Below are 19120 nucleotides of genomic sequence, written 5' to 3'. Positions count from 1 at the left end.
AAGAATACTGCTCCTTTTGTCTCTTCTCACAGCCCCACCACCTACAGTATCACCAATCAACACTCCCCTCCACTGCATTCTTTTACTTTTTTGGGATCACTGCACCGTACTTCACTCCTCCTTCATCTCAGACTCACACACTCACTCCGACTGCAACCCTCATTTCCCTACACTTCATATCTTCCACCCGACTTCACCATGAGAGGTACAACCTCTAAAAGCCTCACCATTATGTTATGAGTACACTCCATTCTTTTTTTTGCAGGAGAAGGCCACGTACAATTCCAGAAAGAAGGCTGCCCTCAGAAGAGGCTGAACTGACCTGCATACACTCACCGCCCTGGAAGAAAGTGGCTTCTCATCAAGGGCTGAAGTAGAGTTATGGCCAAGGCAGCTGATAACATGTCACCTTGTCCTGATTTCTCCTTCTCATCCAAAACTGGATGACAATTTCTTTCACCAGTCATTTATCTTTGTCTTTGCTTCCTATGCACTAAAAGCTAACCATGTCCCTCTCTTTTATTTCAGGTACTGAGGATGCGAGATACTTCTGTCATCTCAGGAGGAAGAAACCAGCCGTCCTGGGGATAAACCTTAACTTGATCTCAGCCCCCAGAAGCACCAGCTTAGAACTAGCACCTTGTGCAATTTAGAAGCTCGGCTAGAGGAAGGGTCATCGTGCTATGAATCACCGAGAACAACTATTCAGGAACTAGGATAGGAGAGCCCAAACCATTCAGACCAATATTTGTGTGTTCCCAGTTCTTCCTTCTGGGAGCTATGCTTTAAAGGGCTCAAATTCTGGAATCAAGGGCTTTGGCTACCAAAGAACAGTTGATGAGCATATACCAGGAAATGTAGGTGCACATATTTGATGCTTAACTGCCATTCTATGCCTGAGAAGTGGATATGGTGCCATCACATTTCTAGGCGAATATCTCTGTGTTCCATCTGGTTTTACCTTCGAGCATGAGTTTGAAATAATGGCTTCTCTTACTAGGGAGAAATGCCCACAGTATAAACACAGATCTTCCAAATTCAATTAACCTAAACGTTAATTAACTCCGTTTATTTCATAAATCCTTTAGTTTAGGAAATGCAATGGCCAAATTAGCCGGGGAAATCCACGGCCTAAAGCCTTGGTGATAGCTTCAATTAATTGATAACTTTTAAGCTGCCTTCCTTTCCAGCATTCAGTTCAACAGACATACTTTATCTTCTGTTACCTTTGAAGCAAATATCCCACAAATCTAAAGCACGCGCCAGCGATTTACAGGGCACTGTTCCTATAATCGAATTTCTAATATAAACCACAACTCAAACAATTCAACAGAGACTTCAGCCAAAACCATATGGAGATAATGGTCAAATAAACAGGAATAAATTTGAGGCAAGAGCAGAACTTAAAAAGACGATGATTGAAAAAGCAATACAAGCTATTTTTACTGTGATCTTGCAGATACTCAACACAAATAAGACATATTCTTATCAACCACCTGGCCCTTGTTAATCTATCCATGGAATTTGTTTTTCTACTTCAACTAGTTTTAGGCGCTAGTTGAAATCAAGATAGTAAATTTTCACAATTCCATACCTGACTGATTTCCTATGTGGTCACCCATTGACCCAATGCCGCTGGCACTACTCATCCTGGTCCATTTCGTCCTTGACTCCAGATCATTAGACCAGTTACAGAATCCAGCTTCAAAATCACATCTTTCACATGAAGAGCCTTGCAAACAATGCAAAATGTTAATAATTATATGCAACAACACATTCATTTTCATCAACAAATAATATGTTTTAGTTATACAAAGAAACAAAGAAAAGTACAGCACAGGAACAGGCCCTTTGGCCCTCCAAGCCTGCGCCGACCATGCTTCCCATCTAAACTACAATCTTCTACACTTCTGGGTTCCGTATCCCTGTATTCCCATCCTATTCATGTATTTGTCAAGATGCCCCTTAAACGCCACTATCGTCCCTGCTTCCACCACCTGCTCCGGCAGCGAGTTCCAGACACCCACTACCCTCTGTGTAAAAAACTTGCCTCGTACATCTCCTCTAAACCTTGCCCTCACACTTTAAATCTATGCCCCCTAATAATTGACCCCTCTACCTTGGGAAAAAGTCTCTCACTATCCACTCTGTCTATGCCACTCATAATTTTGTAGACTTCTATCAGGTCGCCCCTCAAACCCGGTCTTTCTAGTGAGAACGAATTGAATTTATTCAACCTCTCCTCATAGCTAATGCCCTCCATACCAGGCAACATGCTGGTAAATCTCTTCTGCACCCTCTCTAAAGCCTCCACATCCTTCTGGTAGAATGGTGACCAGAATTGAATACTGTATTCCTAGTGTGGCCTAACTAAGGTTCTATATTAACATATTTACAATCATTTAATATTCCTGTAATATCTGTTATGAAAAAACATATTATATATTTTCTTGTATTAAGCTAACAAGTGATATTGTTGATGCGCACCTTCAGTGAATATAACTGATGCTGATGACACCGTGACTATAATTGTCATTGATCAAAACAATGCCCGCAGTGTTTATAAGTGATATTGATATGCTACCTTCGGTATCTATCACTGAATTTGGTAACCCATTTGCACCATATATAACTAGAATTGATAACCTACCTGTAATGTCTCTGGCATTGTTAATCTACCGTCAGCGTCTATAATTGAAATTTAGAAAAATCGTCGCCACACAAAAACTGGTGCCGAGGAAGTAGAATAATAGTTATAGCTACCCCGAGGAACAAAAAAAACATTTGAATAAAAATAGCTTTGAAGAGACTGTGCTCCGCCTGGAACAAACTCAGTAGCCATGAGTAATAATTACTCTGCAGCAACAAATTTAGAGCTGGTGGTGTTGTAAAACGCAAAGAAAAACAGGTTGAAATCAGGTTGTGCGTTATCTTGGGAGAAAGGAAGCAAGGCGATACTAAAGATTCGTGGCACTTCAAGCACACAGGTTCTTCCATGGAGAAAAATGGCAGTAGTGTTTGGCACCATGGGACCATTGGATACAGAGCAATGGAGCTCGAATAAAGAACATTTTGTTTAAGCCAACGAGATAGCAAAGGTTTAAAAGCCCCAACATGCCTGACTATAATGGGGGGGGGGGGGAGCATTTAACCTCCTCAGAAGTCTGGTACAACCGGTAAAAGCCAGGCATGGAAACATACAAAGGAATGGTGGAAATATTGTGGGGCCACTGCTCACCAAAACCTCTATTTCATTGCAGAAAGGTTTACATTTCACAAGCGAAACCAAGAAGGGGAATTGACTGCACAGCTTGTAGCTACACTGAAAAGATTGGCTAAGCACTGTGAATTTGGTGATGTATTAAATTATACCTTCCAAGAGAGACTAGTCTTTGGGTTGAGGAGCGAGGCGATTCAAAAGCGGTTGTTAAGGAAAGCAAGCTGACTTTAAAGGAAGTAGGCAAGTAATCAGTTGTGAAACTAACCGGTTAAATGCTTTAAGTGCTCTAACTTCCCCTTTTTCTCTGCAGAAAGCATTTAACTGTTTTTCATGTGGGTCAGGAGCTTTCAATCATAGTTAGATGTTTATAAACATTACTGTTAGTTTCACAGCTGACTACCTGAAAGCCACTCAAGCCTGAAGGAAGATGAATTAAATAATGCAGACAGCTGGATGTGTGTGGAAGCTGTCAATCACAGCCTAGTTAAAGCAATTTCACAGAGATATGAATAAAAGCCTTACAGATAAAAGATTTGAGGACATTTAAACACAGCTGAGTGGTTTTCTCTTTACAGGAATTTACAGGTGCTACATCTTATGCCAACAGATGTATTACACAGGTGCGTTTTAAAGCTATGATCTTTTTTCAATTACCTCTGTCTGGACTGCTTTCAAGCTTCCAGGTGGGGGTTTCTCTTTAGGGGGGTCTTTGGTTGGGGTCTCTCCTGTGGGGGGGGGGTCTGTGGTGGGGGCCTCTGGTGGGGGGTCTCTGTATTTGGGGGATCTGGTGGGGGTCTCTCTCTCATGGAGGTCTCTGATGAGGTTCTTTGTAATTGGCGTGTCCTGGTGGGGTCTCTCTCATGGGGTTGTCTCTGTTGGGGGAGCTGGTGGGGGTGGGATTGGCAGGATTTGCATTGTGGGAGTCAGGGTGGCCCTCCGTTGGAATTTGGGGGCAACTCCCTTAAAGGGTTACCCCCTCTTCCCACTGTGAAGCCAACTGCATCAAGGTCATATTTGTAAATAACTGGACCAATTCTCATCCACGTGAATCCGGGCCCAGAGGACCAGAGATTCACATAGGCTTGGAGAACATGGTCCCCGGCCCATTGATAGGATATACGTGGGTCTAAATGACCCGTTTGCATCCTCCCGCTGGTGTGGACGTGAACCCCCACCGCCAGTGGGGGACTAGCGCATCGGAACAGGCTCGGCGTCGATCCCATTTTTTGCCCAGTGCTGAATTCTCCACCACATCGGGAACTCCGCTACTCGAGGTGGGTGGCGGAGAACTCAGCCCAATATTACGCTCGTCAATATAAACACAAAGTTCTATTGTGCATTTGCTGCACAAGAGGGGATAATGTAAATGTCGATACGCCTGTTCTACTGATCTAGAGTGGTCCTTACAACCATAATGCTGGAAGAATTTGAATATTGATTGATTGATTTTATTGTCACATGTACTGTAGTACAGTGAAAAGTATTTTTCTGCGGCCAAGGGAATTTACACAGCACATACATAGTAGACAAAAAGAACAATCAACAGAGTACATCGACAAATAGCACATCGACAAATAGTGATTGATTACAGTGCCAAACAAGGGGCATACAAAGCAAATACATGAACAAGGGGAGGAATTCTCCACTCCCGCGAAAAATTGAGAAGGCCGTCGTGAACTCGGAAGCCGCTCCTCTCACCTTATTCACCCCCACCTGGGGGGCTAGGACCAGCGCTCCATTATTCTCAGCTGCCGGGCCTTGTCGCTGGCGTCAAGGCCCGGCGCACCGAGAATAACGCGGCGGCGCCTAATGACGTCAGCTGCGCATGCACAGGTTGGCCGGCGCCAACGCGCATGCGCGGTTGCCGTCTTCCCCTCCGCTGCCCCGCAAGACGTGGCGGCTTGATCTTGTGGGGCGGCGGAGGGGAAAGAGTGCGTTCCTTTGAGACGCCGGCCCGACGATCGGTGGGCACCGATCGCGGGCCAGTCCCCTCCCGAGCACGGCCATGGTGCTCACTCCCCTCTCCGCCCCCCACAAGCTTCAAACCAGCTTTTGGCACCATGTTTACGATGGCAGCGACCCGGTGTGGTTGCCGCCGTCATGAACCGGTCACGAACGGCAGGCCGCTCGGCCCATCCGGGTCGGAGAATCGCCGGTCGCCGTGAATATTGGCGAGCGCCGATTCTTCCGAGCGGGGGTTGGGAGAATCTGAGGGGGCACCAGGGGGGGCGTGTCGTGAGTCGCCCGGCCCTCCCGCGATTCTCCCACCTGGCGTGAGGAGGGGAGAATCGCGCCCAAGAGCTGCATAGGGCATCGTGAATAATGTTCTTCCAGGGAACAGATCAGTCCGAGGGGGAGTTGTTGAGGAGTCTTGTAGCTGTGGGGAAGAAGCTGTTCCTATGTCTGAATGTGCGGGAGTTCAGACTTCTGTACCTTCTGCCTGATGGAAGGGTCTGGAAGAGGGCAAAACTCAGGTTTGAGGGGTCTCTGACAATGCTGTCTGCCTTCCTGAGGCAGCAGGAGGTGAAGACAGAATCAATGGGAGGGTGACAAGCTTGCACTGGGTTTAGTTCACCACACTCTGCAGTTTCTTGTGATCTTGGGCCGAGCAGTTGCCATACCAGGCTGTGATACAGCCAGATAGGATGCTCTCTATGGCACATTTGTAGAAGTTTGTGAGAGTTGATGCAGACATGCCAAATTTTGTTAGCTTCTGTAGGAAGTAGAGACCTTATTGGGCTTTACGCTATGCAGTTACTTAAAGGGCCCTCTCACTGTCAGGACGTGAAGGTGTTCTGTGTAAATGATATATGAAATGGCAGTGCTTGACAACACCAACTCCTCTCCCACCTGCACAGATGGCAGCAGAAATCCAACAAACATTTCATGATTTGATAAGATCAATTAAGCTAAGAGGACTCATTCACATGAATGCAGTCTCCTGCAATGTGTATCAGTTGCATACACTTTACACTCATTGACCCTAAAAAGTCATTTTTTGCAATTACTGGCTTGTGGACATGGGTCTGGCCAGGTCTTCTGCCACTGATCTAATTGAGGTTCACTGGGTCCGGACAAAGTTCCTACACCCAGGTTCCTCCAAAGACTGGGAAAATGGGAATTCCAGAGCGTCCCATATTACACATCTCAGACTTCCAATCATTCGAGTTTTGTTGCTGCATTTTATAACATCTCTTTGGTCTACACTGCTTTGTAACATGTTGTGCAATTCATAGCCTATACTACACAGTTAGTTTTTCTACAATTGACCACAGAAGATAACCTGCCAGTAACAGTATTCTTACTGCGTGAAACCCAACATAAAATGTAGCTTCAAAGTTTCCCATCAAAATTCTTCTATTTCCTAAGGTCCTATGTCCTGTAACGATAAACCGGAACAGAAACTGCAGTATTAATCAATTGACACAATGCTTTCAGAAAAGAAAAATAGATGTGGATTATAAATAATACCAGATCCACCTTCGTGAATTTAAGACGCAGTTTAATCTCATGCTTCAGCATACACACAATCCTTTTTTTCCCGAGTGTTACAGTTGCTGGCTTGACGACACATAAAAACCTCTTGTTTGGATTCCTGTGCCATCATTCACTGGGAGGTATAAAGTGTCTTATAGTGATGCACAGAAATACACCACAAGATGTTTCTGAATTCAGAATACCCCAGAAAAAAACCGGTGATCACCTTCTATCACAATGGTTTGCGCTTGCTGGCCAACTCTTTGTTCAGCATCGTCTGGTGGGTGCTGGAGGTCCACTCCAGCTTGGCAGAGGAAGACAGTGGACTGAGAAAGTGTAACATTCATTGGCCTCAGTTTTCTCTGAGCCCCCTTTTCGGTCAACTGTTTGTGTCTGCTACTTTCTTCCAATGCTGTTCCAAACAGTCATCCTCCTGACTGTCAGCGACTCATGAAGCGACTCCCAGTTGTCAATGTCAATATCCACCAAAGTGATATCTTGCTGGCAGGTGTCCTTGGTGCAGAGGTGTGGGTGCCAAGGAGGTTATGGCCCAATGGCCAATTCACCATACGGAAGATCTACGGATATATGACTGTCATCCCTCTGATGACAAAAAATATGTCATTGGCTGAGCAGTGAGCATATGCTGATGTAATTTTCACACTCCAATAACTCTGGGTTGGTGGCCTTGTTCTGCCAAGGGCTGCTGAGGATACATCCGAGACAGTGAAGGTGGAAACTGTTCATCCTTTTCTCCTGTCTGGTTTATATTGTTCAATCTCAGCACAAGTTGGGTAGATTTGCAGTTTGGTGTCCTCACTCAGGTTGGTGTCACTGCACACTCTCTTACTCAGCTTGGGCACGGCAATGCGTGTCTTGATATCAGCATCAAGTGACAGATTGTTGGTGATAGTAGAGCCAAGATATGTGAAACTATCACAACCTCCAACATCACAAGGTCACTGCTGGCAGAACCTGGACTATGACATTTGTCTCCCTGGTGCTGATGGTCAAAGCAAACTCTTGAGAGTCTGTCTCTTTTCTGCTGCAGGTATTCTTCAGAATGTGATGTTGGTGTGAAATCATCATCCTAGATCAATTCTCTGATGAGGACTTGGCACACCTTCGTTTTGGATCCCATGCGAGCAAAGATGAACAGCTTTCTGTCAATTCAGGTAAGTGGACACCCTCTGTAGCTGATCTGAAGGCATATGACACCAGCAAAGATTGGAACATAACACAATAATGTGTTGATGCTAGAAGACAACCCTGTTTGACCCCAATGCAGATCACAAAGCGTTTTAACAGAGCCACATCATAGCGGACCTTACCATCACGTTATCATGTAAAGAGGAGATCACATTGAGCATCTTGGGTGGACAGCCAATTTTATTCAGCAGGTTAAATAGACTGCCACTGTTTATGTGTTCAAATGTTTTGGTGAAAATTGATGAAGGCAATATACAGCAGTCTCCTATCCCCATTGGGATTCGAGATAGATTCGCTCAGCCTGCATCTGCAGTGTGACAAGAGTAATATGGGCCTATATCTTTTCAATGCTGTTCTTCAGGGAGATTTCTGGACAGTTGTTATAATGGCTCTGATCGTCCGTGTTCTTGTACAGGTCGTAATTACATTGACCATATCCTGGGGCATTTTTCCTGCCTTCAGCAGACAGAGGAGTTCATGCTGGAGTGTCGGTTGCTAGTGATTGAAGAGTTCAGCTGGTATAGCATCAGTACCTGGAGTTTTCCAATGGCAAGTGTGTCAATAGCTTTGTTATGTTCTTCCACTGTAGATTAGATATGCAGCTCTTCTGTGACAGGTAGGCTTTCTATGGTATCTGGGGCTTCCTTGGTGACACTGTTCTCCCTTGAGCACAACTTAAGGTGGCATATCACCTATCTCTACAATGTTTCATTGTGGTCAGTGATGCTGCCTTTGTTTTTCTCAGAGCCATTTCCTGATGAAACATTTTTTCATTCCTTCATATATGCGCTTACCATTTCCTGTGTTGAAAAACAGATTATCATAGAATTTACAGTGCAGAAGGAGGCCATTTGGCCCATCAGGTCTGCACCGGCTCTTGGAAAGAGCACCCTACCCAAGGTCAACAGCTCCATCCTATCCCCATGACCCAATAACCCCACCCAACACTAAGGGCAATTTTGTACACTAAGGGCAATTTACCATGGCCAATCCACCTAACCTGCACATCTTTGGACTGTGGGAGGAAACTGGAGCACCCGGAGGAAACCCACGCACACACGGGGAGGATGTGCAGACTCCGCAAAGACAGTGACCCAAGCCGGAATCAAACCTGGGACCCTGGAGCTGTGAAGCAATTGTGCTATCCACAATGCTACCGTGCTGCCCAACATCTGCATATTCTGACAGTGTGGTAGCCAATAATCACTGGTGCACAGTGTGGACAGTCTGTTAGAGTTTACTTTGAGTGGTTCTTCGTACATTCAAAGTTTTTTGAACTCAGTTCTCTCTTTTATAACTTAATCTTTCACAGGATGTGGGTATCACTTCTTGAACCATTTCAGTCCATGTGGTGTCTGTAAACTCACAGTGCTGTTCAGAAGGTATTTCCACATTGTTGACCCAGGAGCAGTGAAGGAACGACGATACAGTTCCAAGTCACAATGGTGTGTGGCTTGGAGGGGGCTTCCAGGTGCTGGTATTCCCACCATCTCCTGTTTTGTTCTTCAAGGTGGTAGAGGTGGCAGGTTTTGAAGGTGCTGTTGAAGGAGCTTTGGTGAGTTGGTCCAGTGCATCTTGCAGTTGGTACACACTGCTGCCACTGAGCACCAGTGGTGGAGGGAGTGAATGTTTAAGGTGGTGGATGTGGTGCCAAAGAAGTGGGCCGCTTTGTCCAGGAGGTTTTGAGCTTCTTGGTGCCAATCAAGTGGAGCTGCATTCAACCAGTTAAATGGAGAATATTCCATCACTCACTCTGAGGGGGGGACGCACACATTACTGATAGCCGTCAAGGTGATGGTCGCCCTGAACTCTTTTGCCATGCGGTTCTTCCAGGCGCCTAGTGTGGACCTGTCTGGGATCTTGCAGACCTCGATGCACAGATGGACCTGCACCATCACGGAACTCTATATGCCTGATCGGCACAATATATCAACTTCAAAGTGGACCGAGCCCACCCGGTTGCCTGGGCAGCGGAGTTCACCGCTATCGCCATGATGCCCAGGTCCAAGGAGCGATCAATGGGATGCATGTCCCGCTATGAGCAGCAGCGCACAAGGGGCTGGCCTTCACAAACTGAAAGAGATTCCACTCCATAAATGTACAGCTGGTGTGTGACCACGAGATGCACATCATGCACATCTGCTCCCAATATCCAGGCAGCATGCACGATGCCTTCATCTTGGCACAATCGAACGTTCCCGATACCTTCGAGATGCACCCCCAGGTGAGGGGTTGGGCACTGAACAATAGGGGTTTTCTGCTGCAGTCATAGCTAATGATGCCTATCCAGAGGCCTCAGACCTGGGTCATGACTGGGGCTGGTTTAGCTCTCAAGGCTAAATCGCTGGCTTTTAAGGCAGACCAAGCGGGCCAGCAGCACGGTTCGATTCCCGTACCAGCCTCCCCGGACAGGCGCCGGAATGTGGCGACTAGGGGCTTTTCACAGTAGCTTCATTGAAGCCTACTCGTGACAATAAGCAATTTTCATTTCATTTCATTCATGTTCGAGGGGTGCATCAGCATCCTGAAGATGCGGAACATGTGCCTTGACTGCTCTCAAGGGACCCTGCAGTATAGCGCTAGGCTCCTGGGACACTATCTGATGTGCATATCACATGCTTAACAGTACATCAGATGGAGATCTCCCACATCGTGGTGGCCTGCTGCATTCTCCACAACATTGTGCAGCAGAGGGGCGACGTGCTGGAGGAGTAAGGTGAATGCCAGACCTCATCTGATGAGGAGGATGCGGAGGAGAGCCAGGATGGGCAGGGCATGGGACCTGGGTAGCCACAGAAGGTTCGACAATGTGTGCGCCAGGGTCACCGTGCATGAGTCGCTCTAATCGCTTCCAGGTTCACCAACTAATGGGCCTGGCCATCGGCAACACGAACATCCCTCCCACCTCTCCTCCTGCCCACAACCGGTTGACCATCCCTTCCCATGTCCACCCTCCCGCACCGGGGGTTGAAGAGGGAGGGAGTAGGGCCGGGATCAGGATCCAGAGCGATGTGCGGTGGCTGACCTGGGGATTCTGGCCCGTGCTAACCTACAATGCCCCCCCCACCAAGCTTCCTCTGTGCAGCCAGCCTAGCCCAGCCCACCCCTCACTCTCTTCTGAGAGACCACCAAGGCAGGTTGGAACATTTGTGAACAGGTGTTTATTGTGAACATGTTAACATGTTTCCACAGATATATGCCCTAGCCCTGAAAGCTATCCTGTGTGCTGCACCATGCCAACTTAACCTTTCTGCCTTAGAGGCCCTAATGCTATGTCTAGGTGGTTCCCCACGTGGTACATCAGGTGTGGAGGTGACCTTCTGTGATTTATGCCAGGGGACCTGGGTCCCCTTTGAAATGAAAAAAAAATGAAAATCGCTTATTGTCACGAGTAGGCTTCAATGAAGTTACTGTGAAAAGCCCCTAGTCGCCACATTCCAGCGCCTGTCCGAGGAGGCTGGTACGGGAATCGAACCGTGCTGCTGGCCTGCTTGGTCTGCTTTAAAAGCCAGCGATTTAGCCAAGTGAGCTAAACCAGCCCCTCAGGCTGCCTGAACGGGCCCAATAGTCTCTAAGGTGTTCCAGGTTGCGTGGTGCCACCCTGTTTTGCCTACTGCCCATCAGATGCGCCAGGGACAGGAGGGGGGGGTGGTGTCTGAGGCACTGTGGTGTTCTGGCACCTCCCCTGCGTGAGTGACCGGCACGGGCCCCACCACTTCCTCCTCCCTCAGGGTGGCCTGATGGCCCCTGGGCTACTCCGTGCTACCAGTCCTGGAGGCCGCTCTCACCTCAATCAGGACCTCAATGACTACCGCTATGGAGCACAGGGACTTCTGTACCTCTGTGATTGGCTCAGCTCAGCCAATGCCCAGACTACGCTGTTGGCACCCTCAGCCATGACCATTTATTACTGGGCCAAGCTCTGGGGCACCGCTGCAATGTCCAGGTGGCCCTGGTACAGAGCTGCCTGTAACCAGGCTGCCCTGTCATGTGCCTGGGCAACCGCCCGCACAGAGTGTCCCAGGCCTTGGACATCTTGACCCATCTTCCCCAAGGCCTCCGCCACAGATACCACCCATTCAGTGTTGGCCCAGGTAGCACGCATGGTTGACATCGCCTCCTGCCCCAGCATTGTTGGAACAGCAGTTTCCAGAAGCCCGCAAACCATCTGGATGGCAGCTAGTCCCTGTGGTCGGGCCACTTTCCGACCATCCACCCCTTCGGGGGTTCCTACCTCCATCTGATGTACTGTTAAGCATGTGATATGCACATCAGATAGTGTCCCAGGAGCCTCTTCACTATAATGCCCAACTGAGGTGGTGGTGGGTGTTGGAGACAGCTATGACGGAAAGTCAGTGTCATGTCTGGACTGGTGCTCTGGAGTGTCGCGGACTGGCATTTTGGGGCTCACGTTGCTGTCCGATCCCGCCTCATCGCTCAACGTGTCCTGGGTTTTGGCCAGGGGGGGAGGGGCACCAGAAGGCCCTGCCTCATCACCAGACGACTGCAAGACACAAGACATGACGCATGGTTTGATTGTGGGTGAGGGTGGCAGAGGGGTGGCATTGAGTTGGGGGGCTGCTGGGGTGGGGGCAGTGGAGGGGTGGGGCAGAGCTGGGAGGGTTACTGGGGTGGGGGTGGTGGAGAGGTGTGTAGGTGGTGCCATGCATGCCATGAGGACACCGCAACATGGGGGGGGGCGCCTCACTTGGTTCTCCCATGCCGATGTCTGCCTTGGCGACTGCCTGCTCTCCGGGCCCACCGACCAATAACAATGTCCACCACACCACGGCGGTGAGTGTAGTGATATGCATCACTGTATATACACAAGGGGTTAATGTAAATATAGTATAACTATTTTAATTCATTTTTCATTTCATTTCATTTTTCATTTTCATTTCACTAAGTAACCACGAAAGGGTACACCAGAGATGTACATATACATAGACAAACAGGACGTCAACAGACTCTTCACAGGAACGGCAGCTGGTGAGCACGACACAGACAGGCAGCTCAGATGTGACATAGTGTAAATGCTGGAGAGAGAACAAACTCATAGAAATAAAGTATCTGTTTCAACTGGAAGACTACGAGCTTTATTCAGACACAAGGAATAATTTCAGACAGAAGGAATAATACATGGTACCCGATGACTTCAGAACGCTTACTAGAAAGGTTACACAAGATGCAGACAAAGCAAGATTGAAAACAGAAGAAAACTTGTACGTGGGTAGACTTCGCTGAGTCGATAAAACTCTTTGGAACTCCACCGCAGCTGAAAATAACCCTAACTTAAGTCATAGATGGAATATTTTTAAACAAACATTCGAACTATATATTGTAGCTAATGAGTTGAGCACAGCCTCAGACGAAATGAAAATAGCACTTTTACTAGCAGGACATGAAGCTAGAGAAATCTATAACTGCTTTAATTCCTTGAAAGGTGAAAATAACACCAAATTAGAAGTAATACTTAAAAAAAATTTGAAGTTTACTGTTACACCAGTAACAATGCGGCTTTAAGACATTCAATGCTTGGAGACCAAATTGCACAGGGAATGAGTGATGCGAAACTCAGACAATCATCAGACCAGAAAGGTTTAACGCTTGAAATCGCGATTGACAAGTGCATATCGCAAGAAAAAAATAACTTTAAGATTTTAACAAGAAAAAACAGCAAAAAGATTCTTTTCCATGGGTCTGAAGAAGTTAAAATGGCACCTGAGCACATTTTATACTGCCCGGGGAACAAAGGATGCAAATCTGGGTCTGCGCATGCGCAGGAAACCGCAGCTGCGGATGCGCAATTGAAAAAATAAGTTTTGGGCGCAGGTCGTTCTGCACATGCGCAGTTTACGAAAAAGCACACAAGAAAGGAAAATCGATTTGCACATGCGCAATTGATTCCTACGCTTTACTTCACGAGCGTCATGATGTCAGATGACTCAGACCATTCCAACTTAACGGGGAAATGCCCGAAAATCACAAACAAGTCTGTTAAAGGCACAAAACCAACAAATTTAACCTCAAAAGGCACAACAATGCCGGAACCTCTACCAGCAGTTGAACATGACTTTTGCAGCACCCTGGAACAAGCAGTTTGCACCACCCAAGGTGAAGAGCACAGTGACAAATCCAAAACCAAAGAAGATGATTTGTTCATTGAACATGAAGAGAACAATAATAAATCCAAAACAAAAAAAGATGATTTGTTTATCGAAAAATACTACTCAGACATGGCTGAGTTATTTGGATATGCTAATCATAGCATCAGCGACAAGGTTGAAAAGCTCAACACGACTCTACTCATGGTAGATGAATCCAATGCCATGATGCAATGGCAGATCGTCGATACATTGGATGACACCAACCTGTCAAATACCCAAGAAGAAAACAATGCCACACAGAGAGTACTGACCAACTCCGTTGAGAGAGCACAGATCGACTCCACAGAGAGAACACTGCATGACTCCACACAAAGAGGAATGAAAGACACCACACAGAGAGCGATGCAAGGCTCCACAGAGAGCTCATTGACAAACTCCAAACTGGAAGCAACTAAAGACTCCAGAGCGAAATCCATGCGTGAACAAGACCATGGACGTCTATCAACCTTATCTGAGCTAGCAGAAGCAGACTATGAAAGTCTACCAAACTCACATAATCAACAAGATGTTCTATGTTCTATACTCGCCAAATTTAAGGGCATTTAAGTGGTCACTGGATAGACATATGGATGAAAATGGAATAGTGTAGGTCGGATAGGCTTCAGATGGTTTCATGGGTCGGTGCAACATCAAGGGCCGAAGGGCCCGTACTGCGCTGTAATGTTCTATGTTCTACAATGTACGTCTGCCCACTGTATGTGAGACAAGTGACGAAGAAATCACAATTCCCATAAAAGATGTGCAAGATCACAGCGAGACTGACAGATCTCAGCTCGTCTGTACAAAATAACTTGACAATCAAAGCACAACCACTCAGGAGTCTAGTAAGACCACATCAATTGAAACCTCATCTACCCTAAACTACCCACAAAAAAATGAAATCTTGAAGATTTTGACTCCAGAAGAGGAGCACCAAGAAACTAAAGATGATTCAAATGAACCAGAAATGACTCCAGAATGACTCCAGAAGAGGAGCACCAAGGAAGCAAAGAAGAGGAATCAAACCCACCACAAATGACTGATGGCAGCAAGATCAATGCAACATCAGATCATTCTCACAATCCTCAAGAAGAAACGCTCAATGAAACATCAGATACCACAAAGGACACTGACACCAATAAATTTGAGAATGACTCAAATTATCCACACGGAACAGTCATTGAGCGCAACAAGAACAACTAAAACCACAAGAAGCAAAACAGAAACAACAACAACAACAAAAACAACAAGAAGCACAACAAGAACAACAACAAAAACTACAAGCACAACTGTAGTTAATAGTAAAAACTAAAGGCAGGATTCTCCGATTTTGAGGCTATGTGCAGAGGATCCATGGTGTTTTGCGTGGGAAACATCGGCGCCCTTGCAGCACCGATCCTCCGACCGGTGAGGAGCTAGCAGCTGCGCCATTTAAAATGCTCAAACTCCACAAAATAAATGGCTGTAGAATTGCCAAATCCGTGGCCTCACATGCGCACAGCAACGACCTGCGGCGGTTGCGCCATACAACATGGCGCCGGCCGTGCGTGGACCCAACCTGCCAGAGAGTGCTCCCCTGGACACACATTCGCCATGCCCTGCCCACCCCCATACCAGTTCCCCCAGCCCTCACTGAATTTCTTGCATCTCCTCCAAGACCGCCCTGCTAACAATCTCCCATTACAGACAGCTGATAGGGTTATGGCTGTGCCCTGTGAGACACCACCATCAGTCTACAGCTGCTTGAATCATCAGACAACCATCTGCTTCTACAAGAACTGTGTTCACTGGCAATGTAAGCCTGCAGCAATAATTTCTCTGACTTTGTGGACGCCTTGCTAGCGACTCATTTAATTTTACTGCCTACACTTGTGTTGCCAGTTCTGGATACATGCACAGGTATTTAAACATATATCATTGTTCATGGCAACTTCCTATCATGCCCATATATACCATAGGAACCGAAAGATGGAAATAGGCAATTCAGCCATCCACGCCTATTCTGCCATCCACTGCAGATTTGTATCTCAACTCTATTTACCTGCCTTCATTGCATATCCCATGTTAACTTTACCGAACATTAATGCATTACTCATTGTCTTCATGCAACTGTCAGTGCCGTTTGGAGAGAGTTTCATATTTCCACTAACCCTTATTTAAAAAGTGCTTCCTGATTTAATAATAAAAATAATAATCGCTTATTGTCACAAGTAGGCTTCAATGAAGTTACTGTGAAAAGCCCCTCGTCGCCACAATCTGGCGCCTGTTCGGAGAGGCTGGAACGAGAATTGAACCCGCACTGCTGGCATTGTTCAGCATTACAAGCCAGCTGTTTAGCCCACTGTGCTAAACCAGGCCAGAAACATAAAAACAGAAAATAGGTGAGGAGTAGGCCATTTGGCCCTTGGAGTCTGCACCACCATTTAATATGATCATGGCTGATCACATAAATTCAGTTTTCCACTCCCGCTTTCTCACCGTACCGCTTGATCCCTTTAGCCACAAGGGCCATGTCCAGCTCCCTCTTGAATATACCCATTGAGCTGGCCCCAATGCTTTCTGTGGTAGAGAATTCCACAAGTTCACAACTCTTTGAGAGAAGAAGTTCTTCCTCATCTCAGTCCTGAATGGCTTACCCTTATTCTTAGACTGTAACCCCTAGTTCTGACATTGATGGTTGGGAAAATGCTGGAGTCAATTCCCACTCTCTGCTTCCTATCTAGCAACCAATTCTCTGTTCATGTCCAATCTACTGGTTCACCCTTGTCCACTATAGCGGTAACATCCTCAAAAAATTCCAGAAGATTTGTCAGGCATGATTTCCCTTCAGTGAATCCTTGCTGACTTGGAGTGATCCTGTCCCCACTTTCCAAATACTCAGTTATTCCATCCTTAATAATTGACTCCAGCATTTTCCCCACCATCAATGTTAGGGTAACCGCCCTATAATTCCCCATTTTCTCACTCCCTCTTTTTTTTAAAGTGGGGTTGCATTAGCTACCCTCCAATCCATTGGAACTTTTCCAGAGTCTATACAATACTGGAAAATGATCACCAATGCATCCACTATTTATAGGGCCACTTCCTTAAGTACCCTGGGATGCAGAGCACCAGGCCCTGGGGACTTATGGGATTTTAATCCCATCAATTTCCCCAATACAATTTCCTGACTAATAAGGATTTTCTTCATTTCCACCTTCATGCTAGACCCTATGTCTCCGAGTATTTCCAGAAGGTCATTTGTGTCCTCCTTAGTGAAGACAAATCCAAAGTATTTGTTCAACTTGTCTGCCACCTTTTTGTTACTCCTTATGAATTCACCTGATTCTAACTGTAAGGAACTGTAAGGAACTAACCAGTCTTTATCAGTCTTTTTCTCTTCACATATCTACAGAGGCTTTTGCAGTCAGTTTTTATGTTTTCTGCAAGTTTACTCTCGTATTCTATTTTCCCCTACCAAATTAAACCTTTTGATCTCCTCTGCTGAATTTAACATTTTCCCAGTCCTCAGGCTTTCAGCTTTTTCTGGCCAATTTACATGCATTTTCTTTGGCTTTAACACTACCCCTAATTTCCCTTGTTAGCCATGGTTGCGCCACCTTCCCCGTCTTACTCTTGCACCAGACAGGGATGTACAATTACTGAAGTTCATCCATATGTTCTTTAAATGTCTGCCATGCCTATCCATCGTCAACCCCTTAAATATCCTTTGCCAGATGATCCTAGACAATGCACGGCTCATACCATTAAAGTTAGCTTTCTTTAAGTTCAGGACCCTATTCTCAGACCTAACTGTGTCACTCTCCAACTTCATGAAGAATTATACCATATTATGGTCACTTTCTCTAAAGGATAGAAGCTCCAATTGAATGCTGGTCTATATCTTTCTCCAATTCCTTACAGATACAAAAATGGTTACTGGTGTTGCACTTCTAGTGGCCGCCGAGACAGCCAGACGCCAGAGAAAACTGTAGCAGCGATGCAGGCTGGAGGTGGCACCCGATGTGCAGGGAATGCCGCACACCCTGAAGACCCTATCAGGCTGAGGAATGACCCAGAAGGGGAGGCCAGCAATGGCCCAAGTTCCACAGGCACTGTTGATCATTCAATGAGCAGATGAACAGCATGTGCCGCAGAAGAATCCGTCTCAGGAGAGAAACAATGTGGCACCTGTGCCACATCTTTGTGGACTTGGCAGCCGATAGAGGAGGTGGGCACCCACTCTCTGTAGCTATGAAGGTCACCGCAGCCTTCAACTTTTATGCCACCTGTTCGTTCCAGGGCTCGGACGGGGACGTGTCTGGCATTTCACAATCTGCAGCCCACAGGTCCATCCAGGAGGTGACAATGCACTGTATGCCCAGGCATCAAACTTCATCATCTATGGGCAGCACAGTAGCATAATGGTTAGCACAATTGCTTCACAGCTCCAGGGTGCCAGGTTCGATTCCCGGCTTGGGTCACTGTCTTTCCTCGGGTGGATGTAGCTGTTACAAGGGGGCATAACTATAAGGTTTAGGGTGGGACATATGGGAGGGATGTACAAGGTAGGTTCTTTACTCAGAGAGTTGTTGGGGTGTGGAATGGGCTGCCCGCTGCGATAGTGGAGTCGGACGCTTTAGGAACTTTCAAGTACATGGAGCACACCACAATGACAGGGTGAGGGCCGAAGGGCCTGTTCTGTGCTGTACGGTTCTATGTCTGTGTGGAGTCTGCACGTTCTCCCCGTTTGAGCGTGGGTTTCCTCTGGGTTCTCCGGTTTCCTCCCACAGTCCAAAGATGTGCAGGTTAGGTGGATTGGCCATGCTAAATTGCCCTTAGTGACCAAAATTGCCTTTAGTGTTGGGTGGGGTTACTGGGTTATGGGGATAGGGTGGAGGTATGGGCTTGGGCAGGGTGCTCTTTCAAAGAGCTGGTGCAGACTCGATGGACCGAATGGCCTCCTTCTGCACTGTAAATTCTATGAAATCTATGAGCTGGACGAGGCCCACCAAGATGCCCGGACTGCAGGATTTCCATTGCCGGGATACCCCAAGTCCAGAGAGCAATCGATGGCACATCTGTTGCC

The 19120-nt window shown here is 46.8% G+C and overlaps 1 protein-coding gene across 1 annotated transcript in view; it reads right to left on the bottom strand.

The window, feature by feature from the left end:
- The window catches only part of malrd1 (MAM and LDL receptor class A domain containing 1), a 499008-nt gene extending 482818 nt beyond the window's left edge, over positions 1-16190 (bottom strand). The window contains exons 1-2 of the mRNA XM_038796452.1: positions 16094-16190; positions 1595-1732 (exon numbers count right to left, since the gene is read on the bottom strand). Coding sequence (XP_038652380.1) covers positions 1595-1732; positions 16094-16190 — 235 coding nt within the window. The remainder of the gene's footprint in view (positions 1-1594; positions 1733-16093) is intronic.
- Between the last annotated feature and the right edge of the window lie 2930 nt (positions 16191-19120).

The sequence above is a fragment of the Scyliorhinus canicula genome, chromosome 5 (genome assembly GCF_902713615.1).
Source record: "Scyliorhinus canicula chromosome 5, sScyCan1.1, whole genome shotgun sequence".
Lineage (NCBI taxonomy): Eukaryota > Metazoa > Chordata > Chondrichthyes > Carcharhiniformes > Scyliorhinidae > Scyliorhinus > Scyliorhinus canicula.
Note: the sequence above shows the minus strand (reverse complement) of the source record. Positions and strands in the feature narration are given on the sequence as shown.